General features: G+C 42.7%; 2 protein-coding genes across 3 annotated transcripts in view; both read right to left on the reverse strand.

Moving 5' to 3' along the window:
- Positions 1 to 15,273, reverse strand: part of asmt (acetylserotonin O-methyltransferase) — a 55,295-nt gene extending 40,022 nt beyond the window's left edge. The window contains exons 1-3 of one of the 2 annotated variants that reach the window (XM_077002015.1): positions 14,869 to 15,267; positions 14,289 to 14,466; positions 14,017 to 14,146 (exon numbers count right to left, since the gene is read on the reverse strand). In XM_077002015.1, coding sequence (XP_076858130.1) covers positions 14,017 to 14,146; positions 14,289 to 14,466; positions 14,869 to 14,940 — 380 coding nt within the window. In that variant the 5' untranslated portion in view covers positions 14,941 to 15,267. Of the gene's footprint in view, positions 1 to 14,016; positions 14,147 to 14,288; positions 14,467 to 14,868 lie in introns of both variants that reach the window. The other variant, XM_077002016.1, reaches the window with a different exon arrangement.
- Positions 15,274 to 15,797: 524 nt separating this feature from the next.
- Positions 15,798 to 23,528, reverse strand: akap17a (A kinase (PRKA) anchor protein 17A). Its single transcript, XM_077002017.1, has 6 exons — positions 23,391 to 23,528; positions 21,274 to 22,047; positions 20,741 to 20,889; positions 20,532 to 20,640; positions 19,914 to 20,045; positions 15,798 to 17,897 (listed from the first exon to the last, which is right to left on the reverse strand). Exons 2-6 carry the CDS (start codon positions 22,027 to 22,029, stop codon positions 17,055 to 17,057), a joined length of 1,989 nt encoding a protein of 662 aa, XP_076858132.1. The 5' UTR covers positions 22,030 to 22,047; positions 23,391 to 23,528; the 3' UTR covers positions 15,798 to 17,054.
- Between the last annotated feature and the right edge of the window lie 985 nt (positions 23,529 to 24,513).

Below are 24,513 nucleotides of genomic sequence, written 5' to 3' on the forward strand. Positions count from 1 at the left end.
GTTGGCTGTGAATAAAGTAGACTCGTACCCATTGCCGCACGCTGATGATTCACTGGAACTACTGTCCGGTTTGGTGTGGGTTAGCTCACTGGATCTGCGTAGCGGATACTGGCAGGTGCCTCTGGCAGAGCATGACAGAGAAAAGACTGCTTTCACAATAGGAACCGTGTTGTGGCAGTTTACCATCCTACAATTCAGGTTGTGCAATGCTCCAGCAACATTTGAACGGTTGATGGAACGCATCCTGAACGGGGTCCCGAAGACGATGTGTGTGGTTTATCCAGATGACGTTTTGGTTCACGCGCCTGAATTTGAGTCGCCGCTATCAAATTTGGAGCTCGTTTTGGGGCTGATTAGTCCAGCAAACCTAAAGCTTAACCCGGCTAAGTGCAACCTGCTGCAGAATCGGGTGCACTTCTTGGGGCACATAGTGAGTGGGGCAGGGATTGAAACGGACCCGAAGAAAACAGAGGTGGTTCGCGAGTGGCCAACTCCGTGTAGCGTCAAGCAGGTACACAGCTTCCTTGGACTCGCGTCATACTACCGCCGTTTCATAAAAAACTTCACGGAAATTGCATCCCCGTTACACAACTTGACCAGGGGCGGTGTGAAATTTCTCTGGTCGGTTGAGGCAGAGGGAGCCTTCTGCATGCTAAAACAGCGGCTGTGTAGTACGCAGATTCTCGCATACTCTAGGATGGACGAACGCTTTGGATACAGACGGGGGTGACCACGGACTGGAAGTGGTGCCGTCCCAGGTGCAGGACGGGGTTGAATGCTTCGTCTCATTTAAACCGGCGCCTGGATAAGGCCGAACGTAATTACTGTGTTACCCACAGGGAGCTGTTAGCAGTGGTTGTGGGCCTAGAACATTTCCATCCTTATGTGTACAGCGGGCATTTATGGCTGCACTCCAACCACGCATCCTTGCAATGGCCGAGGCGTTTCCGCAAGCCAGAGGGCCAGCTTGCGAGGTGGTTGGCCAGGCTTCAGGAGTTCGACTTCCAAATTGTGCACCACCCCGGATGCAGCCATGGTAACACGGACGCGCTATCGCACAGACCATGTGCACGATGCAAGTGTAGGTACTGTCTGTGTGCAGAGACATACTCCGGAGAGATTGGGCGTTCCGCTGTGGTTACACGGACAGAGTCTGGGCTGGGTGTCATCCCTTGTGTGTCGTTCGACCAATTTGGTGTGATGCAGCGATTCGGGGATTAGAGTCATCGTCTGTGCCTGACTGGGCTGATGTTATGGTTCTGGGTCCCATCGCCAAGGTGCTGCGGTCTAATTGGGGAAGTTTGAAGTGTGGTCCCCTGCGGATTACGCAAAGCGGTCTTGCAAGCGGTTTACGGGGTGCTAGGCGCAGGATACAGAGGTTGCACGGCATGGGCAGTCATGGCCTGGCGGTTAGGGAACTGGTCTTGTGACCGGAGGGTTGTGGGTTCGATTCCCAGACAGGCCATGACTGAGGTGCCCTTGAGCAAGGCACCTAACCCCAACTGCTCCCCGGGCGCCGGGCTAGGGCTGCCCACCGCTCTTGGCACGTGTGATCCGCAGCCCCCTAGTAATCACTAGTGTGTGTGTGTGTGTGTTCTGACTGCACAGATGGGTTAAAAGCGGAGGAAAAATTTCGATTGGGGTGTAAAAAAAAATCACAATTGACAAAATATGGCTCATTTCATTTGCACCAGCGCTTCTATTGGCCAGGCTGTCGTACGGATGGGGAATTATTCGTACATTGCTGCGATGTTTGCACCACGAAGAAGGGACCAGCGAGACCGGAGAGCAGAGATGCTCACAAGTCATTTTTTGCAAGTCCAAGTCAAGTCTCAAGTCTTTGACGTCAAGTCTAAGTCAAGTCTCAAGTCTTTGACCTCAAGTCCAAGTCAAGTCCCAAATATTTGAGTGACATTGTAGTCGCAAATCACTGTATAGTTGTAATGGTCCGTTAGGACACTTCTGATGTATAATAGCTTAAACTGGTAAATGAAGAAATACAATTTTTAAAAGTGCACACGCACACACAAATGTTTTCCAGATAAATTTTGTATCCATATTTTTCTCCAAAAAGTATTTTTCTTACAAAACTGACATTTTTCTGGATACAATATTCTCTTCTTTCAGTAGAACATCTGCTATATTTTGTTCTAAAAGATAAAGGAGGGCTGTGAAATTAAAAAATCACATTTTTAACTATATATATATTAAAGGTCTGCATATAAAGAAAATAGCTACCAAATTAGTGATTATAAAATAAAAATTAAACAGAATTCAAATTTTACAATAATAATGATTCTGACATAAAAAGCCCTGCAGCAACAACTATTTGTCTCCTAATGAACAGGATCAAACACAATCTATTTGAACTTCAAGGTCTTTCAGTGTCCAATACAAGGAAAATGTTTATGCAACTAACGCATTACATTTGAAAAAGATCAGGATTGACAGGGTACTTGCACTTAGCCTGGCTCGGTGAGGGCGCATTATGAGGCCTCCATGACTGAACACCCTCTCTACTGGTGCACTGGTAGCAAGTCAATACCAATATTGCTAATAACCTTTCAGGCAGTGACCAACCTTTCCGGGTGGGTTTTCAGGTGGCGAATAAAATTAGATGTGGTGGAACCAGCGTCCTGTATTTTTATGCCACACACGCTGCAGTTTGCTGCTCTTCTATTTGCTACTTGTACTTGTATTATGAATGGTGGAACAGAAGCGAGCGTCCTCACCAGCGCCGCCATGATCGCGATGTTTTGCGTCGCGCGCAACGGTCACTTGCGAAATACTTGACGCGTCACGACCGGCGTGAGGGTCCGCGCGCCGAAAATGTTACGTCAGCGGGAAGTAAAAAGCATACAGACAGGCGGAGAAAAGGTTGTCAAATGAAACACAAAAGAACATTACAAATAAAAGATTGTTCACGAGTCTCAAATCACGAGTCCAAGTCGAGTTGCAAGTCTTTTGAATGCAATTCTAAGTCGAGTCTGAAGTCACTGTATATGCGACTTAAGTGCGACTCGAGTCCGAGTCCCAAACTCGAGAGAGTGCTACTTATACCGTTACAGTCTGGCAGCCCAATGGAGCATGTGGCGGTTGATGTATTGTGGCCATTCCCAGTGACCGACACGGGCAACCGTTTCGTCCTGGTCGCGGTGGACTATTTCACCGCATACACTGTGCCCGACCAATGCACGGTCACTACGGCTGACAAGCTGGTGTCTTCATCCGACTTTCAAGAGAGGTGGTCACACTTATATCTTGCTCCTACACTCCCTTCCCTCTGCTCAGTCTTAGTGCCATGACGCTGCTCTTCAAATTTGAACAAAGAAAATGGATTTGATCAAGTGGTCTCAACGAAATTGACACCATTTTTTCCATGAGGAGTCGAGGTGCGGGAGAACCCACATGTCCGGATGGCATGTTCTCATCTGGATATGTGTTTGACTCATGGGGGACATGGTGTAGTTTGTGTCTTGCGCCTCTCTCCCTGAAAGATGTTGAGGATGTGTTCTTATTTGGAACTTTGATCGCTGGGGTTCTGCTGATTAGGTGTATTAGGTGGATTAGGTGTTGCCCTGGTGTATCAGGAAATTAGAAGAGTGGAGTCAGTTATAGGGTTGTCACGATACTAAGAATTACAACTTCGATACGATACTTTAAAAAATATTGAAATTCAATACCATTTGATACCAAAGTCAGAGACTATGCTCATTTCCGTTTTAAAGCCTTTATTTTTTTTTATAAACAAACAAATGAATAAAATGGAAACAAATGAAGTATTAGGCCTATATCGCGATCGATTCTTTGTGTTGACTTGTAACTCCTGCGGTGGCACAACTCAAAAGTAGCCCAAAAAACCACACCCCGTGACCCCAGAATTTTTACCCACGGCTGGATTTTCAAACAAGCCCAATTTGGCGTGAAAACTGCGAACCTGGCAACTATGTCTGCAGAGAGGAGGCAAGCGCTGCACTGCTATACACGCACACTGCCCCCATGTGGCACTCTTTGGAAATACTGCTCTTAAAAAAAAAAAAAAAAAAAAAAAAAACGCGCTCAGTCCTATAGCACAGATACTAAGCAAATTGGGTATTGTACCATTTTTAATGATGAAGTATCGCGATACTACTCTAGTATCGGTATACCGTGCAACACTAGTCAGTTATTGAATGCCCACGCCAATTGCCCAACATGATTAATGCGGTGGGTAGAGCCGTCACAGTCTGTGACCATTGGTAAAAGCTTGGAGTCAATCATGAATGGAATAAATGCTCTACGTGTGAAGTTGGATCAGTTGGGAGACCACTGACTTAAGAGGAGTTCCATGTGCTCAAGTGCTCAAGGACTAACTCCTTGCTAAAATTTTCTTTATTGATGATTTTCTGCATTGTTGCCCACACAAAATTCTCCCAGAAGGTCGTAGACTTGGTTACCTGCTCCTACCCCCATACAGTGACCATCAGAGATGGCTTTCGCCTTCCACCGCAAACTTTGACATAAAAACTGTGTGCCAGGCCTCTGGCTCCCCCCTCCCTATCTGAATGAATAACTCTTCTCACTGCTTGACTGTATGTGTATCAATGCTTGTTTATGCTATGGGGATTTTTTGAGTGCACACAGACTGTCTTGTTGAGAGAATAATCTGTGGTCATATTTTTTGTCTCCTCCTAATGTTATCTCTCTATGTTTCTCCCCCACCCTGCGGAGCCAATGGAACACTATGTTGTAGCGGTTGCTCTGGGTTCCCGGTGCTTTAACACCGGGTCCCATGGAAATGACATTTTGTACCTTGTACTGTACAATGTATGACAAAATTTTCTTTCTTTCTTCTTTTTCTTCTGCCACTTTGGGGTGCCTGAAGAACTACATAGTGACCAGGGTAGAAACTTTGAGTTGGAGGTCATGAACGATTGGGTCTATTGGGTTTTGGGCATGCACAAGACAAGGACCACCCTGCTCCACCCTTAGTGCGACGGGCTGATGGAGCGTTTCAACAGAACATTGGCTACACAACTCACGATGTTCACGAGTGCGAACCAGCACGATTGGGACAGGTACCTGCCCTCTGTGTTACTAGCGTGTCGCTCCGCGGTGCAGGAAACAACGGGGTTTACCCTGGCGCTGCTGATGTTTGGCCATGACCTACGTACCCCCGTGGAGCTGGTTTTCGGTGCACCCCCCAAACAAGGGGGTGGGTCATGAGCCCAGGCTGAAGTTTGTCACCGACCTGCTGTCCACGCTGCACGGGGTGCACGAGTTGACCAGGGTGAACCAGAAGGAGGCTAGCGTGAAGCAAAAGCATGTGTATGATACACGTTGTATGGGAGAGCCGCTGGAGGTGGATGGAAATGTGTGGCTGTTTAACCCGCAATGCAGGAAGGGTCTCTGCCCGAAGCTGCAGTCTGTGTGGGTGGGACCCTGCACGGTTCGGTCACAACTGGAGGTGGTAGTGTACAGGATCCGTTGGGGCAGGCGGTGCCTGGTTGTTCACCGTGACCGTCTTGCCCACTACAGACTTAAGCTGCCAGGCACTGGACACTGCACCAACCCCCTGATGTCGCCGACCACCATCACGTCCTCGGGACCCCCGTCTGCCTACGTTCCCCCACAGACTGTTCCTGCCCGGCCTCAGCAGGCGCAGAGGCCACTTAGGTTGAACGGTGTATGAAAAGGGTCAGAACAAGAAAGTTGAGTGCATGTATGACTTCTCCTTTTAACAGTTAAAAGATCATGCAAAACCTGCATGGCACTCTTACGCCGACTGCCGACGCTGCTGCGGAGCGAATTTTGAAATTGTTTTTCTAAAGTGTACTAATCTGTTTACGTGCTAATCTTTATTTTTTGCCTTCCTAGATAATCTTTTACAGATAGTACTTCCACCGTCAAGACGGGCAGTTGAATATTCCGGCCGCTGATCAACTTTCTGCTTCTAAAAATCAGCTAGCGTAAGTTTGTATAAATCGGCTAGACACGGTAAGTGTTTTGATTTATTCATGGCTGGTGTTGGTTTGTTTCCTTGTTCGGAGTGTGGCATGTTTAGCCTAGACCCTTTCGCCACTGATAGTAATAGTGATAGTATTTGTGAGAGGTGCCAGTTAGTTACTTCTCTTGTGGCGAAAGTGGAAAGCTTAGAGCGCCGCGTCCACTCATTATTGAGGGATAGAGAGACAGGGTCAGTAGTAGCTGTGGACGCGCCAGGGAGAACTAGCGCCTCCGCGACTCCGGCGATAGAGCCCTCACAGCGGGGCGAATGGGTGACGTCTCGGCGGCGTAGTCGGAGAGCGAGGGCTGCAGCTACTGCTAACGCCAGCGCTAGCCCACCAGAGCACCACTCCCCGGTTCACGTGTCCAACAGGTTTGCCCCGCTCAGTGTTACACCCGCTGAGGAGACTCTGGTGATAGGACACTCTATAGTTCGGCACGTGAAAGTCGCTATTCCTGTAGGGCACATATGTCAAAGTCAAGGCCCGCGGGCCAGATCCGGCCCGCGAATTGATTATCTATGGCCCCCTGGATGATATTTAATTACTATTAGAACCGGCCCGCAGGCCACAGCCGCCCGCTGGTGTTTTGCACGCACAAACACTACATTCCCCACAATGCAACGGTAGCCCGCGAAGTCACTGCAGCGCACACAAGCGGCAAAGGTCCGCTCGGCGAAAATGACGTAAAAGCAGTGGCTCCGCCCGTGGGCGAGGGCGTCGCGCGCTGTCGATTCGCGAGGTCGTGCACCTCTCGAATTTTGTAACGTTGTGCGCACCAGCACGTTAAACTTAATTAAGTTAAATTTTTATACATATATTCGAAATGATTCGACATAATTCGCTTTTATTCACATTATTTAATGGTTGTTTATTTTCAAAACGCCCAATCTTAACGTCTTCACGTTCTCTCATGTTTTGTCCTGGAATTACAAGAGGCTCGTATTTGTTAACTGTTCAGTCAGACAGATATTTGTTGTGAAACGAAGTAGTTACAATTTCAAGCATTTTCAAGTACTTTAGCCTAAATTCCAGCACTTTTCAAACCTTTATTACTTTATTCATTTAATGTACAGGACATGTTTTCTTTGAAGGAAGTTTGTTTTTATCTGTTTGCTTGTTGAAAAATGTTTTCACTTGAAATTACTGACAGATCCATAAGAAAGTATTGCTTTATTCATTTAAGCATTAAATAATAAACACTGTGTTAGGTCTTGGTTCAATAGGCTATGTGCAATCATTTCAATGTTTTAATAAACATTGAACCAGTCCGGCCCTCGGCTTGTAGCAAATTTGGTTTTTTGGCCCTCGGTGCATTTGACTTTGACATCCCTGCTGTAGGGGCACCGGCGGTTATAGTTAGCTGTTTACCGGGAGCCAGAGCGCCGGACATTAGTGGCAACCTTAGACTGTTAGCCCATAGGAGATTCTCTAGGATAGTTATACATGTAGGGGCCAACGATATACGTCTGCGGCAGTCAGAAGTGACTAAGGCTAATGTTAAAGAGGTGGTTAAATTAGCCCAGACGATGTCCGATGCCGTAATCTGCTCTGGCCCCATCCCAATGTGGCGCGGTGATGAGCAATACAGCAGGCTCACGTCGTTAAACCGCTGGATGTCCAAGTGGTGCTCCGAAAATCAAGTGGGCTTTATTAATAATTGGAAAGAGTTCGAGGGCAAGCCTGGTCTTTTAGGCAGGGACGGTGTCCACCCCACCCGGGATGGTGCTGCCCTGTTATCTTGCAGCATAGCCCGTAGCCTGTTAGTTAGTGGGCAGTGTAGTACTAGGAGCTGCTGACTAACCAGAGTCGCGACCAGGCCGCAGACTAACGGGCTAAACCGTCTGTCTGCGAGCTGCTTAGAGGCGTCACCAAGATCCCATAGGATTGAGACTGTGTCTGTGCCCCGGGTTAAACTAAATCATAAGAAAATAGTCCGTCCTAAGTTTTTAACTAATATTCAAACTTCACATCCAATTATTACCTATATGACCGATCTGAAAATTGGATTAATTAATATTCGATCACTCAACTCTAAAGCAGTTTTTTTGAATGAACTTTCTATGAATGATATTCTATGTCTAACTGAAACGTGGATTCAATCTGGTGACTATTTATCTCTAAACGAAGCCACTCCCTGTGGGATATAGTTATATACATAAACCTAGATTGTCAGGCAGAGGAGGAGGAATATGTATAATATATCGTGATTGTTTAGAAATTCATCAGAAATACTTAGATATCTTTACATTAATAGACAGCATCTCAAATGAATTAATTAGTCCATCTGAAAATAAAAGTTCATTTTCCCTAAAAATGTATATAGACCACCAGGGCCTTACTCAGATTTCTTAAAAGATTTCACAGATTTTACAGCAAATTTAGCAGTTAGTAGTGACAAAATAATAATGGTAGGAGACTTTAACATACATTTTGATAATGCGGAGGATCCACTGACAAGGGCTTTTACTTCTATATTGAACTCTGTTGGCATTACACAAAACGTAGTAGGACCCACACACTATCAAAATCATACCCTAGATTTAATCTTAACGTTGGGTATCGACGTAGATAATATAAATATACTCCCGCAAACCGTAGCTATCTCTGATCACTATTTAGTCCAATTTGAGATTCATCTTAACATAAATACCCGCCCGTCTCCTCGGCAGTGTATAAAGCGCTCGATAAAAACATTAACAGCAACACAGTTTATTGAAGCCCTCCCTGATTTAACTGCTCTAGCCCACTCGCCATCCGATTCAGGAGTTAGACAGTCTAACCAACTGCATAGAGAATACCTGCAGATCAGCTCTAGATATAGTAGCTCCACTCAAATATAAAAAGACTAGATCTAAAAAACTCGCTCCGTGGTACACTGACCAAACTAGAAACTTAAAACAAATAGCATGTAAATTAGAGCGTAAACGGTGATCTACTAAGTTGGAAGTATTCTACTGTGCCTGGAAGGATAGCATCATTGACTACAAACGGGCACTCGCTAAAGCACGCTCAGCATACCTAGCCTCACTGATAGAGAAACATAAAAACAATCCTAGATTTCTTTTTAATACTATTTCCAAACTTACAAAAAAAATCAAGCAGGCGCAGAACCTCAGCTTCCAGTAAACCTCACTAGTAACGTATTTATAGATTTTTTTGATAATAAAATAGAGAATATTAGACAAAATATAAAACCTTTTATTAGCAATACAACTGGTATGTCATCTGGTTTGGTTGATATCGATTTAAATTGCATACTGGGAGAAAAACTTGATGCTTTTCATCCACTCCCACAATCAGAATTAGAGAAAATAATTTCTTCCTTAAATTGTGCTACCTGCACACTAGACTCGGTTCCCTCAATGTTATTAAAAGAGGTATTACCAGCGGTAACTGAACCTCTTCTAACTATAGTTAACTCATCCATTACAATAGGTCACATGCCCAAATCATGTAAATTAGCAGTTATTAAACCTCTGATCAAGAAACCAAATCTTGATCCTACTGTACTATCTAATTATAGACCCATTTCAAACACATCATTTATATCTAAGATCATAGAAAAAGCTGTTGCCCAGCAATTATGCCTATATCTGCATAGGCATCACATATTTGAAAAGTTCCAATCTGGTTTTAGGCCCCATCACAGTACTGAAACAGCATTAGTTAAAGTAACAAATGACCTCCTCCTTGCTTCAGATCAAGGCTATGTATCGCTGTTAGTGCTTCTTGATCTTAGTGCAGCTTTCGACAAAATTGATCATAGGATCTTGCTAGAAAGGTTAGAACGCTGGGTTGGAGTCTCTGGCACAGCCCTTTCATGGTTTCATTCTTACTTAACAAATCAGTTTGTAGAGCTCAATAATATTCCATCTAAACGTACAAAAGTTAAATATGGGGTCCCGCAAGGCTCCATTCTAGGACCACTATTATTTACATTATATATGCTACCATTGGGCACAGTTATAAACAAACATGGTGTAAATTTTCACTGCTATGCAGATGACACTCAACTTTACATATCAGCCAAACCTGATGACAAACTCAGTTTAAGAAAAATTGAGGCCTGTGTAAGAGATATTAAATGCTGGATGTCTCTAAACTTACTCCAACTTAATGAGGACAAAACAGAAGTTCTCCTTCTGGGCCCTAAGGCCTCAAAACAGAAAATTCCAGATCTAATGCTTAATCTCGCAGGCTACCCCATTACACCTGGCACAGTAGCCAAAAACCTAGGCATCATACTCGACTCTGACCTATCATTTGATAAATACATAGATAATACTACTAGGATAGCTTTTCTACATCTCCGTAACATTGCTAAATTAAGAAATGCATTATCACGGGATGATGCAGAAAAATTGGTGCACGCCTTTGTTAGCTCTAGATTAGACTACTGCAATGCACTACTGTCAGGATGTTCAAATAGGAATCTAAATAAACTTCAAATAGTTCAAAATAGGGATGCAAATGATTAATCGACTTTCGATTAATTGTCGATTAAGACGTTACTCGATCAAAATGTATTAATCACGATTAATCATTAGAGAGCGCTCCTGTATTAACTTGAACAGAGCGTAAGAACGAGAGGTGAACACGTGTCGCGAAAGACCAGAGTGGAAAACAAAATGAAGCAGGCGAAAAGACGTGCGGTGTGGGACCATTTTGAAGCGTGTTCGGGAAACGAGGCAGAAACTGCGTAATCCAGAAAATCCCAAGGAGGGAAACTTTATTTTCCACGCAACTCAAACAATAGCACTGTTCTCTTCCCCTCCCCTGGCGCGCGCAGGCGCCGCTCTCCCAGTGTCACTTAAAGGGCCAAGTGCCTGTCTGTTAGGGAATTCGCTGCGAGGAGTAGTAGTCGCTACAATTTCAACATTGTTAATTTAGGCAAAGAAGTCAAATGTTCTGTGTGTAATGCGGTATTGAAGTACAACAGTTCCACTAGCTCACTCAATTATCATTTGAACACCATGCATGCAGCTGTCCTGCATATCACCAGTGCACCTGGTCAACCTAAAATCACAGCTACACTGGGAAGGCGAGCGTTTTCGAAAAGTTACATTACTGTGACGTGCCACTACGCTGACGAGAACTGGCAGCTAAAATCTGCAGTGCTGATTACGACGAACATGTCGGATAGACACACCGCTGACAGTTTAACTGACAAGCTCAATGATGTTGTGGAAACTTGGGCACTCTCCGGTCGCGTTACAGCATGTGTTCACTACAAAGCTAGAAACATTGTCCAAACATGGGCTCAATAATATTCTGTTTGGCTCTCTATTTAATTTCTTCTTTTTTTTTTTAACATTTTTTTTTATGTCTAATGTTTCAAATTGAACTGAGCCAGTCCTTAATTTATTCCTTTTTTAAAATGAATTATTTTGTTATACCATAAAAATTTCCTCATGCATAATTACTTGAGCAATATATAATATAATACAATATAATTATCATAATATAATATATACTTTTTGAACAAAGTGTTTTAACTACACTGCTCAAAAAAATAAAGGGAACACTTAAACAACACAATGTAACTCCAAGTCATCCACACTTCGTGTTCAGATAGGAAGCAACACTGATTGTGAATCAATTTCAACTGCTCTTGTGCAAATGGAACAGACAACAGGTAGAAATGAGAGATTTTCAACTGATTTCAAAGATTTGTATTAATTGAGATCTAGGATGTGTTATTTTAGTGTTCCCTTAATTTTTTTGAGCAGTATATTTAGCTGATATTTTTAAAAGCCCTATTGAAACACTGAAATTCAGGTGAAAAACGCCGCTTATCGATTAATCGAAAGTCGATCGATAAGATCAGTCAACTAACGATTAATGAATTAATCGATAATTTGCATCCCTAGTTCAAAATGCCGCAGCCAGGGTTCTGACCAGAACTAGAAAAATTCAGCATATCAGTCCAGTCCTATCAGCCCTGCATTGGCTCCCAGTTAAATTCCGTATTGACTTTAAAATTCTTTTATTAACTTATAAAGCATTGCACGGGCTTGCTCCTGAGTACCTTCAGGAACTTATTTCCTATTACGAACCCCCACGCCCACTAAGATCACAGGGTGCTGGTCTTTTATTAGTTCCAAAAATTAACAAGGTAACAGCAGGGGGAAGAGCCTTTTCTTGTAAGGCCCGCCAGCTTTGGAATAATCTTCCTAAATGCGTCCGGGACTCCGACACGGTCACAATCTTTAAGTCTAGGTTGAAAACTCACTTATTTAGTTTAGCGTTTGATAATTAATATCCCCCCTTAGATTAAGGTACAGATCCAGGGGTTCACAGGCGAAGGGTTTTATGGTAGACTGGGGCGCTGGTGCTGTCGTCCTGTCACTGCTCGTGGTCACTCAAGTTTGTTGACAGTGCAGTGGACGGATGCCATTGTCTCAGAATGCCCCCAAGCCTGTTACCTTCTGGTTCTGCCTTTTTAGCTAGGCTGTAATAATTTAACTTAATGCCGGAGTTGCTGCCACACTCCGGAAATGTTTATAATTTCACCTGTCCTGTATATGTCCTCATACAGAGCCAATTTTCCCTGTTTCATTTCTCCACATGGCTGCCCGCCTGCTTGAGGAATAATGAGATGAGGAGACCAGCGATCCATCCTGGGCCAGCCACCTCCTGCCTAACCGGATGCATACATCATGATGGACATTATTACATATTTTTCCTTTTCTCTCTCTTCTTTCTGTCTAAATTGTTGTTGTCATGGTGACCGGTGTCGGCCAGAGGAGGATGGGTTCCCCCCCTGAGTCTTGGTTCCTCTCAAGGTTTCTTCCTCATGCAAAAAACTAGGGAGTTTTTCCTTGCCACTGTCACCTTTGGCTTGCTCACTGGGGGCTAGGACTCGGCACTTGTAAAGCTGCTTTGTGACAACAACTGTTGTAAAAAGCGCTATATAAATAAAATTTGATTGATTGATTGATTGATCTTACTCCCGCTGACATGCTACAGTATCATTCCTGTGATTTGCAAGTGTTTTTACTGTAGCATTTTGGCTACAGTAAAACACTTGCAAATCACAGAAATGATACATTAGGAAGTGTACTTCAAGAATATGATGAACTGGTTTAATAACAATTTGATTTGTGTATTTTACAGAGCCCCAAATAACAAGCAACCAACGCCATTTAACGATTTTGCCAACTTCTAATTTGACTTAAAATCCCCACACTTAAAAAAATAACTGAAAAATAAAATGAGCATATTTAGATGAGTACAGAACATCAATTTATAGCATTTTAATCTCTGCGTCGTTCTCAAAGCACTTCTTTAATACCGCGTGTATGTGCGTGAGATGGCGTCACCGCAGTATGCAAGACTGAGGGGATTTATGATACACTGTCCGTGACTCGGAGCACTCTGACATTTTGTTCGTTCCCTTATCCGTGTGTCTGTCCCTCAGTACCAACTTTTCTTTATCTCTCCTTATTAAACATTTACACTCTTTCCTCACACCCGTGTGTTGTGAATCTGTTCTCCTGGCGTCAGCTACTTAACACACTGCAGGCTGAACACATTTATAATGCTAATTATGAACCCTGGCTATGATCTATGTCTGAAGACGATATCAAAACCTTTACACTGTACACTGATTGTCATTCACAAACAACTTTTGTGAATGACAATCTGCAGGTTTTTAGCCAGAAACATGAGTTGTGTTATACAGCATTTCATTAGGTTGAACGGGACTGAATGAGAAAGCTCTTTAAAAAGAAAGCTAGCTTGCTAGCTAGCTATTTTAATGAAAACCTGAAAGCCCTGTCAGGCTTAATTACAGAGTGGAGTTGAACAGAGAACAGAGTTCTTGTTCTAGACGAGACTCTCATGCTTTTTTTTAACTTTTGTAATAAAACTCTCTTTTAACCACGTCTGAGTCATCTATTCTCAGGAAATGTCCACACTACCTAGCTACATTAAAATCTTTTTCTAATTCAATCACGTTCGACGTAATGAACCCTTAAGAAACTGAATCAAGGTTCACCACACAAAGAGGGTTCCAAATAGTTCCTACCTGACTGCGTCTGTCAGGTAGTGCCAGCACAGGTAGATGGTGTTGGAGTTGTACTCAACTGAGTGGTACAAAGACTGAGGACTGGACTTCATCAGAAACATGGTGGACATTTCTGTGTTACTGTAGAGGACTTGTACACACACATTGCAAATGGAGCTTATTAAAGAATATTGGTATATTAACTTAAAATTGTGTGTCTGGAGATGGTTGTACTAAGGTGTTTAAAATTACATTTGCCCCATCAGCGATCTGTATTTCATTGGTTGCTGTACCTTGTCCATCTGCACTGTGCTGTGTGGTCAGGAGCTCCAGTCCCACACATGCTGAGAGGAGTCTCCCCATGCCATCCATGCTGGTGCCGAGGCCCTGTGCTACCTCCATGGCAGACAGGGGGCACTCTGAGGCATTAAGGTAGTCAAATACCCCTAGCTCACATGCAGTAAAGAGGGTCTGAATACAACCATGGGCTCCGATTACTTACACAATAAATATGACACTCTAGCAAAGATTGTTGCTACTTCCGAGTCCCTTAGTACACAACATTAGGTAAACTTTGTTCTGTTTTGCATGCATAGTATAATGTCATTTGTATCAGCAAAATGTGTTTTTTAGATGTAATACAAGACAAAATATGGGCTAAAATTGTGTCTATACAAATTAACACAAATGACTGCACTATATGGTATGGAAGAATCAGAATGAATCAAAACATCCATATTTTATGCCACAAGAGAACACAAGATGCTTGCAGCAGAATAACCAAAAACGAGCTATACTGCATGATTTATAACTAGATTTAAACATTCAGTTCAAACTGAAGGAAACATGCAGGGTAATAGACCCATTCATTACCTTTGACACCATGAAACCCTCCATATACTGCATAATTCTTCTGGAGTATCCATCCTCTTTTGCACCAGCCATTTTCACAAGTGTATTGGTTCTCTGTGTGTGTGTCTAAATGAGAGTGAAGCTTTCTGGAGGGCCTGACCAACAATGAACATAATGAGATTAACAGATTACTGGACCAGACTGAATGGTCTCAGGTGTTTGCCCACAGTTAAACAGTAGGGCAGCCTCTTAAAGTGACAAAGCTCTTTTTTAAGTTTCTCTGGGAAAAATATAAATGTAAAGCAATAAAAATGTAAATGAAAATGTACTCTGAGTCAGCCTAGTCCTCAGCCCTGAGTAAACCCTAGCCTTCAGTAATGGGAGGAACCTAATTAAAGTGTATAGTGGAAAAGATAAACCTGACTACAGGCCATTTCAGAATAACAGGATTACCTCAGGTTACCTGGTCAGAATAGCATTAGCACATTGCCATCACATGGTGAATGTAATTGGTGGAGGTTTCTGCTCAGTTTCAGAAGGTCAGCATGAGGACCTATTAAATAGCCCTAAATAGTGAATACAGATTGGTTGAATAGGCATGCATGTTATGAACTTGATTAAACTCTGGACCAAGAATTATAAATTAATTGTGTAAATCAATGTAAAATCCTTTAAGACTGCAAACAAGAGAAATTGCGTAGGTGAGTGAAGGGTGGTGTGTCTACAGTGCTGCTCATATGCAAGTCCTTCCTCTTGCCCTTACATGAGCTCTTATGTAAATCAGAAAATGCTACCTGAACAATTTCTCTCAAATTCTGCCTGACCTACTGAGCAGCTATGCATGCTGGAATAACTTTAGCAGTGGAGAAATTGCTGCTATACGCTGCTGCACTGTATTAAAATATATAAGGAAGCAAATGTTTCATGGATATTACTCTCTAGAACAGAACTCCGGTGTTTGAAAGGATGGTGTTTATTGGTTGCAGTGTAGGACATGGAATCATTTAATTTCAAACCTACAATAAAGAAATTTCAGCAAAATAACAGCAGCAGGTTGTGTCCCCAATTTCCTCTGTATGCAACTCAAACACCGAACTCTGCACAAGAATCAACTATGAACCAGACTGATATTCTGAGTTTTCATTGTTTCAAACAGTGGAGCCCAAACCTTCCTATTATAACTCAATATTGGGCAAAATCTAAATGAAACTTAAACATCTAATGTATATTATTATTATGAAGAAATGTGTTATACTAATTAGGCATAAATTAAAAGCATTCAGTATAACAATGCCAATTGGAGACCAAATCACATGCAAATATTCAAATACTGGTTCAAGTTTTTAAAAAGCTTTCAAAAGGTGTACATCCTTAAAAAGAACAGTGGCAGAAGATAAACAAACACTTCTAATCATGAAAAAGACCATTATGAACAGCTTGAAATTAACAAAATTAATTTTCTCCCACTTTGAACTCAAAAGGCAGCAACACAAGTGGTCACAGAGAGTCTGGAGCAGCACGATGGCCAGTGCTCCTAATGAAGGAATGCTTGAGATGACCATACCTTCTGTTCACTCGGTTACCTTCTTTTCTATTTTTAACAGTTACCTACAAGAAGAAAGAACTCAACGGAAAGAACAAAGTCTTAACAAATATTTATGACTTTGTAGCCGACTAAATGCACAATAATGTGCAATGGGATAAGAACAGAAAAAAGTGAACAAAAGCCCGGGCTCTGCTGAGGACCATGCTGGTGTGACACTGGTCATAGATTCCCAAATCAACTCAGTCAACACCACACAAAAACAAAAGGAACAAAATACAAAAAGAGTCCAGCATGTTGTTGTATATCCACATGGTAAAACACAAGGGGCAAAGAAAATATATATACTGTTTGTGTTTGTTGGATAAATATGTATGCCAATGTTTGTCAAGGTCAGTACCTTTGACTGAAGGGAGAGCACCTGTGGAAAATGAAATCCTGACCTTATTTAATGACAGAGGTCCTAATAAGCTTGGATTATTTTAAGCAGCACTGTTTTCTTAAGCAGATGTGCACCAGTCAGACTTACAAGAGAGTTGTGCATTCTCACAGTATGAATTCATACCATGATCAAAACATCTGCTGATCACAGATTTAATTCAAGTGTTTAGAGTAATTCCTTCTTTTCTTGCTGTAAGGATGTTCTACACAGTCTAGCGTCTGGTCAGTGGCGTCTGGAGCGCCCTCGGTGCTGGCTGAAGGAGCGTCGTCGACGCCCTCGGCTAGAGGAGTGGCTTGTGCTTCCACTCCTCGAGCTCCCACTCCTACTGCTCCTAGTGCTGCTGGAGCTGCTGCTCCGGCCGTGGCTGTACCTGCGGCTTCCTTTCCCTCGCCTCCCGGAGCTGTGGCCCCTCCCATGGCTATGTCTCTTTTGGCTCCGGCTCCTCCTGTAACTGCGGCTATACTGCCTATCACTGCTCCGCCTCCGACCACTCCTGCTCCGGCTCCGCCCACAACTGGGCCTTCTGCTACTACTCCTGTGCCCGTGACTCCGCCCTCTGCTGCGATTGTGTGTGTGGGTGCTCCGTCCACGTCTGCTGCCAGAAGATTCTGGACTGCGTCTCCTTTCTTTCAGGCCTTTCTGCTCATCTCCTTGAGAAGGTTTCTCCTGTTTCCTTGATTTGTTCTCCTGGTGGCCCGTTGTGACTGAGCACGCAGCAACAGGCTTGGATTCTTCTGATCGACAAGTGACTCCATTCAGTTGAGTTCGCACTTCACACATCTGGAGGCCCTGGTCACTCGCTGCTTCTGTAGTAAAGTCAGGCTGCTCCCCCTGCAGGCCATCAGTATTAGTGCTCTTCTTGAGCAGGTTTCCCAGCAGCCTGTCTCTGAGCTCCCGCTCTTTCCTCTGGAGCTCCAGAGCTCGGGCTTTTTCCTGCTCCACGCGATGCAGCTCTGCTTCCTGCTGCTGGCGCAGCTCCTCTAGTTGCTGCAAGCGAGCTAGCTCCGCCTTCTGCCTTCGGGCAATCTCCGCCTTCTCCTCTTCCAGCTGCTGCTGTTTCAGGGCCTGCATAAGACAGGAATTCCACTAGTGTGAATGAATGAATTAATTTATATATAACAAATATCTTAAGAAGATTCAAGAAAAGGAACTGCAGTGTACTTGTGTAAGATACATTTCCAAAGAAATATATATCCTATAGAATACACCCACACACACAATATTGCCAAAAGTATTCGCTCACCCATCCAAATAATCGGAATCAGGTGTTTCCATGTTCACAGGTGTACAAAATTAAGCACCTAGACATGCAGACTGCTTTTACAAACATTTGTGAAAGAATTGATCGCTCTCAGGAGCTCAGTTAATTCCAGCGTGGAACTGTGATAGGATGCCACCTTTGCAACAAGTTCAGTTGTGAAATTTCCTCGCTCCTAATTATTCCACAGTCAACTGTATTATAAAAAAATGGAAGTGTTTGGGAACAACAGCAAGTCAGCCACGAAGTAAGTGGTAGGCCACGTAAACTGACGGAGCGGGGTCATGGTGTGATTATGGTGTGGGGTTGTTTTTTAAGAGTTGGGCTCGGCCCCTTAGTTCCACCGAAAGGAACACTGAATGCTTCAGCATACCAAGACATTTTGAACAATTCCATGCTCCCAACTTTGTGGAAACAGTTTGGAGCTGGCCCCCTCCTCTTCCAACATGACTGTGCACCAGTCACAAAGCATATAAATACATATGTGTGTGTGTATATATATATATATATATATATATATATCATGGGTTAAAGCAAGAAATTTTCATTTGACAAAATTTTTCCTGGCAAAAGACAATGTGGTGTAGTTGGGACAAAGCCTCTTTTGCCTAATTCTAAACACATTTATAAAGTATATTTATCTAAACAGCCTGTGTAAGGAGAGAAGAGATAATATATGAAGCAACAAAATGCAACACCTGAGCAATAAATGTACATAAATGTTTATATAATGGAGTTATCTGGGGGTGCTCTTCCAGAAAATTATTTAAAGATCAAGTCAAATTTTGTGAATCCTGGTGAGTTTTAAAAGGTATGAAGCTCTCTTGTATTTATCAGATTCACTATCGCAAAAACATAAGCCGTAAGATTACGTGCTTTAAGTAGGTATGTTATGCGATCGCGAAGGAATGTGCGTAGATCGCGTGACATTAAAAAGCTCGCTCAGCAAATAATGTTAACCCCCCCCCCCCCCCCCCCCAACAAATTTCGTTCGCCACCTCACAACCCCCAACTCCCCGGTAGATCTTTCTGACTTCATCTTCTAAGTAGCTCGCAAGCTGAAAACTTGTGGGCACCCCTGCTGTAAATGAAGAAAAGTCTGGGATCGGTGGAGAGATTCTTCAGTATAAATAACCATAACTTCTATATTTCACTACAACTTCAAATAAAAATTGAAATGTAGTCACTTTATAGTATGGACATGACATTATAATATTCAAAATGAATGAACAAATGAATATTTAATTAGTTCATTGCACTGAAGCGCGGCGCGCGCGAAGTTACAAAATTCGAGAGGTGCACGACCTGGGCGAGGCTCTCGCGCACAGGTGGAGCCACCGCGATTACGTCATTTTCGGCGCGCGGACCCTCGTTTATATGATTCTCTCATTGGCGCTCATCAGTGCTGGATGGATGACGGCAGTGTAGTCATGTTTGCGGAGTTCATACACCTTTACAAGGTGCAATTCAAGCACTTGTACGTCACTTTCAAGGTCCATTTCAATATTTCCCAGCACGTTAAACTTAATAAAGTTAAATATTTATACATATACTCGAAATGATTCGAAATAATTCGCTTTTTTATCACATTATTTAATGGTGGTTTATTTTCACAACGCCCAATCTTAACGTCTTCACGTTCTCTCATGTTTCGTCCTGGAATTACAAGAGGCTCGTATTTGTTTACGTCAAGTATTTTAGCCTAAATTCCAGCACTTTTCAAACCTGGAACACAATGCAACATTAAAATGGGGGGGGGGGGGGGGGGGGGGTGTGTGTGTTCTGCAACGTGTATGAGCCTTGGGGGCTGCTGCGTGACTGACCTTGGCTCTGCTCAGCAACTCGGCGATCAAGCGGATGGACTCGAGGTTCCTCTGGGCTAGGAGTAGCTTCCTTTCCTCCATGGCAATCTTGAGGTGTAATTTTTTCTGCTCCTCCTCCTGCTGCTTCTTTGCCTTTGTTGAGAATTGATATTAATTTGCACAATTAATACTTTGTTAATTAACTATTAAATAACAGTAATTTGATATCCATGTTTAGTAGCGCCAATTTAAAGTCAGGCACATCTGCGGGCAGCCCCTTATTATTGAAGCGGTGGAAGGTGCTGCTGGTGAAGGACCCCAAGCTAAAACATTTATAAGACAAAAGCAACAACAGTCCTGGTGGTTAAAGTTGAGGCTTAAATTCTGATATTTCAAAATTGTATGGATATATATTTTCTTCATGTTATTAGTTCACTTGGTGCAAGAAAAAACAAATAGCATAGAACCGTCAAGAACTGGCATAATGCTACAGCTGGATGAAGGTTTGCTGGACTGTAGTCAAAATCAGGAGCTTGCTTAACATATTAGCCTCCAATGTTAGTAGGTAGAGTGATTAAATTGAACATGTGATCACTATCTTATCAAAGAACAAGCACTTTATTAAGGTATATCCAGCACCTTCTTCTGGTTCCTTTTTTCTTCTCGCTCCCTCAGTCTCTCCTCACGCCTCCTCAGCCTCTCCTCCCTGCGTTTCTCCTTTTCTTCCTCCTCCAGTTCACGTTGCCTCCTACAAAAAGGTTTTCAAAAACAGACAATCCATTAAAACTTGATAATGCCCTCACGCTACTTTGAAAGGCCCCAGGGGTGTGGTGGTATGAGACCAGTACCGCTCCTCCTCCTTGCGTCTCTCCTCCTCTTCTTTCTCTCTGCGTTTCTGCTCTTCTCTCTGTCTCTCCAGTTCTTGGAGCTTTGCACGCTCCTGTAGGCGCTTCTTCAATGAAGAGTCACTCAGGTGCTTGGATGTGTCAAAGGTCACCTGAATATACATGACTTGCTTTGTGAGTCACATACACAAGCTTATTGTAAAATCACAATCTATAAGAAGTAAAACACCAGTGAACCAAGCAAAGCTTCTCGAAACATGAAGATTGTCCAAGAGGTTGTCTCAGACTACTAAAGATATGAGGCATTTTCAGAAAATAGGATGAAACCCAGGGACAAAAAACTCTAATAAAAACAAATAAACATTAATTATTTGGGTAGCATGAACAATGTGGATGTAAAGCAGATGTAAAGAGATGGATGGATGTTATTAAAAACTAAATAACAAGTCTAATCAATTATTTAGCATTTATCATTTCTCTGAAATAAAGGTTTGTTGTAGATTTATCCAATATAGATAAACACTGAATCTGCTGACCTTAATACTACAAGCCACTGCTTTGCCATCCTCTCCTTTGTACATGAGTTTCATCCCTCTCAAGGTGTCCATGGCTTTCACAAAGCCTGTATGTTCCTCAAACTGCACGTAGCCTTCAAAGTTGAGGTGTCCACCAAAAGAGAAAGTGTTGAAGTTCTTGCCCGTCATCTCCTCTCTGTATGGGTCCAGCATGGGAATGTCAACATTGCGGATCTTACCGAAGCCCTCAAAGACAACCTTCAAGACAATTTCTGAAGGCCTGTCAGAGGGACTGTCCTTCTGGGCAAACCACTTGCAGGGGAGACCCTCAAGATGGATGGTGTCAGGTCGTTCTCCCGGAACGGTCTCATTCATATCCTTGGCATCCCTGAAGAAGGAATCCCAGTCATGACGGGTGGGGAACTCAACCTTGTTTTCAGCCGCACGAACTTTCAGGATGTCTGTGAAGCCGCTCAGCTTGATGCTTTTGCCGTCTAGCTTGGCCAAGAGGACCCTGACAGCACTCTTGTTCTCCACCTCACCCTCAAAGCGGATGAAGTCCATGGTACTCTTGGAGATGCGCAGGGAGGAGAACTGGTCTGGGTGGACCATGCTCTTTAACCTCTCCATCACCTCCCAGTTGGAGATAGACTTTCCAGGCATCTTAAGCTGAGGCAGAGCCACACTGATAGTCATCCTAGCAATGGGCTTCAGATAAAGGTTGTATTCTTTACAAAGCTGCACAGCTTCCGTGGTGTCATGGACAATGGTAGTCATCTTGGCAGCTGCTGTTCACTGAAAAGAGAAAGACTGAGTAACATAAATAGTACCTTTAAAGTACCAACTACCATGAAAACCGCAAGGGATTGTAGAGAATTGTGAAATACCATACAATAATTAGGTTAAAAAAAATAAATAAATAAAAAAAAACCAAAAGCATTTTAATATTGTTAATTGAAGTCCTGGATGCTAATAGGTAAGCAGCATACACACACACACCCTCATGAATGAGAAGCGCCTTATAATGACTCATGCAAGATTTCTTTAAAAAATAGACTGTAGACACACTTTATACCACACAAAATCACAATGTCTTTTTTTAAGGTTATACTGGCCTTTCCCTACTACTTCCGCCACCTTTTAAATACCCTGATGCAATTGAGCACTGTGGTAAGGTAGCTTGGTGGCTTCATCATTCTCAGGGGAGAATAAAGGACCAGACTTCAGCAGAGAGGACAATACTCTATTCTGAGGTAGCAAATGCTCTTTCTTAAAGCTTTAACAACCATTGGTCGCTTTTACAATGTGTATGTTTAAGCTACAATTTAATACGTTGAAAATATGCCCCTCCATCGTGAGTACTGACCACCTTGTCAATATGATGTGGGACTCAATACAGGTTATATATCATGAAATTCTTGCCAACAACAAAGCAGACAAATAGGTCGGTTTTCACGGTTAAGGAAAAACTGTAGTGCTATGTATTTAAAAATGGACTAACGTGAATTACACGTTTGTTACTTTAAATAGATTCGTAATTACTATAGATAAATGATCCACATACACCTAGCTAGACAACTGATGGAAAAGGTCCGGAACACCATAGAAATGATACACACGTAACTGAACACCGCAACCCCCCTAACTAATGAGACGATCTTTAGTAACGCTAGCTAGACGTGGGAAATACGACCTGGCCTGGCCTGGCCTGCTAGCTACTGTGAGACCGTACACAACGAACGGGAACAAGCCGGCAAACGCGCCGTCCTAGCGCCAAACTGTAGAAACACTCACCACCTACACAACCTTAACCGCGCTGGGTATATGACAATGTCTCGAAATGAGACAGACATTATTATATAACTGGCCATATGACACAGTAAAAGCTCTTTACGATGCCTAAACGGTGGATTTATGAGACATTAATGCAACTGTTAGCTCTGCAAACGTTGTCCTAAAACTTTAGCTAGCACATTCTTCAACCACTGAAACAGCACAGCTGCATCCCTCACAAGCTAACCTGACTAGGTTAGTTAGCATGAGACAGCCTAGATAGCTACTTTTACTGTCCGTCAGTGCTAATCTCACACACTTAAAAACGTTTAAAAAAATCTGAAAAACATTTGAATTTAAATTACCTTCTTGATAATCTGCCAAGGAAACCGCCTAAATCTTTCACATACTGAAAGATAACCAATGATCAACCGTAGCTAGCTAGTTTCAACAAAATGGACATTATGTTTGAGACTTCCTACTATGTCACGACGAACCGGAAGTATTTATTGCTTCTCAGTCGATACTTGCACACATACTGCCATCATGCGATATTTTAAACATGAACGTTGCTTTACCAGATATAGTCGATTAAAGAGACAAGGAACACGAAATATTTTATAATTTCCATATATACAAAACATGTAACAAATGATGAATATACGCATCGCAAGTACAGCCTCAATGCCACATATATGGATGTTCGAATGATAAAAGTGATAACGTAAACTGAAGGACAACAGTAGGTGCCAAAATACAAATAGTAAATGAGTAGTAAGTAACATGTATTTGTTTATTTGTTGTCACAAAGCAGCTTTAGTCCAAGCCCCCAATGAGCAAGCTAAATGTGACAGTGGCAAAGTAAAAAGCCTAGAGCATGAGCAATATAATCACCAGTTATTTCAAATTGCACAATAATTAAGTAATTATTTCTAGCCTGAAATTTCCTCCAATGTTTTTGGAATGTTTTTCAGGCCTGAATAAAATATAGCTGATCAGACATAAACACTGGGGTGCTTTTCAGGCTGGAGAAATGTGGTCTGCTGATAGCAAAAAGAACAAAAATGATCAGGACAGAAGGAATTCAATTATCACAAGGGTATATAACAGAACAAAAGTGGGTTTCTTAATTCACATGGCAACCCACAGAGGAATGCAGGCCCGTTATAATGAAAAATAGTAAGATCAAACCATATAAACGTATATGCCCTACCAGTCTTCAGACATCCAACAGGCACAATAAGATGGCCAAGAGAATAACTAATATTTGTAATATAATACACAGAGCACTACATCCAAAATGCAACATACACAGGCTGTAATTTGACAGAAGGGCCACAGTGTAAAGGGTAAAAGCTTCTGTGATGAGACACAAAACATCCAGGAGTACCAAAGCAATGGCTCCGGATGAGCTACTGAAATAGTGCCTCAGACAGGTGGCATGGCAGAAATGTACAACAGATAGAGGTGGCTGAAAATGACAATCCC

Source organism: Brachyhypopomus gauderio, chromosome 4, assembly GCF_052324685.1.
Source record: "Brachyhypopomus gauderio isolate BG-103 chromosome 4, BGAUD_0.2, whole genome shotgun sequence".
NCBI lineage: Eukaryota > Metazoa > Chordata > Actinopteri > Gymnotiformes > Hypopomidae > Brachyhypopomus > Brachyhypopomus gauderio.

Excerpts from the sequence above, each read along its gene's own strand:
- akap17a (XM_077002017.1), bottom strand. The coding sequence starts at position 22,029 with ATGACTACCATTGTCCATGACACCACGGAAGCTGTGCAGCTTTGTAAA. Across the intron at positions 20,890-21,273 it reads CAGTGGCTTGTAGTATTAAG|GTGACCTTTGACACATCCAA; the intron begins GTCAGCAGATTC and ends ATGTATATTCAG. Across the intron at positions 17,898-19,913 it reads AGTTGCTGAGCAGAGCCAAG|GCCCTGAAACAGCAGCAGCT; the intron begins GTCAGTCACGCA and ends TGTCTTATGCAG.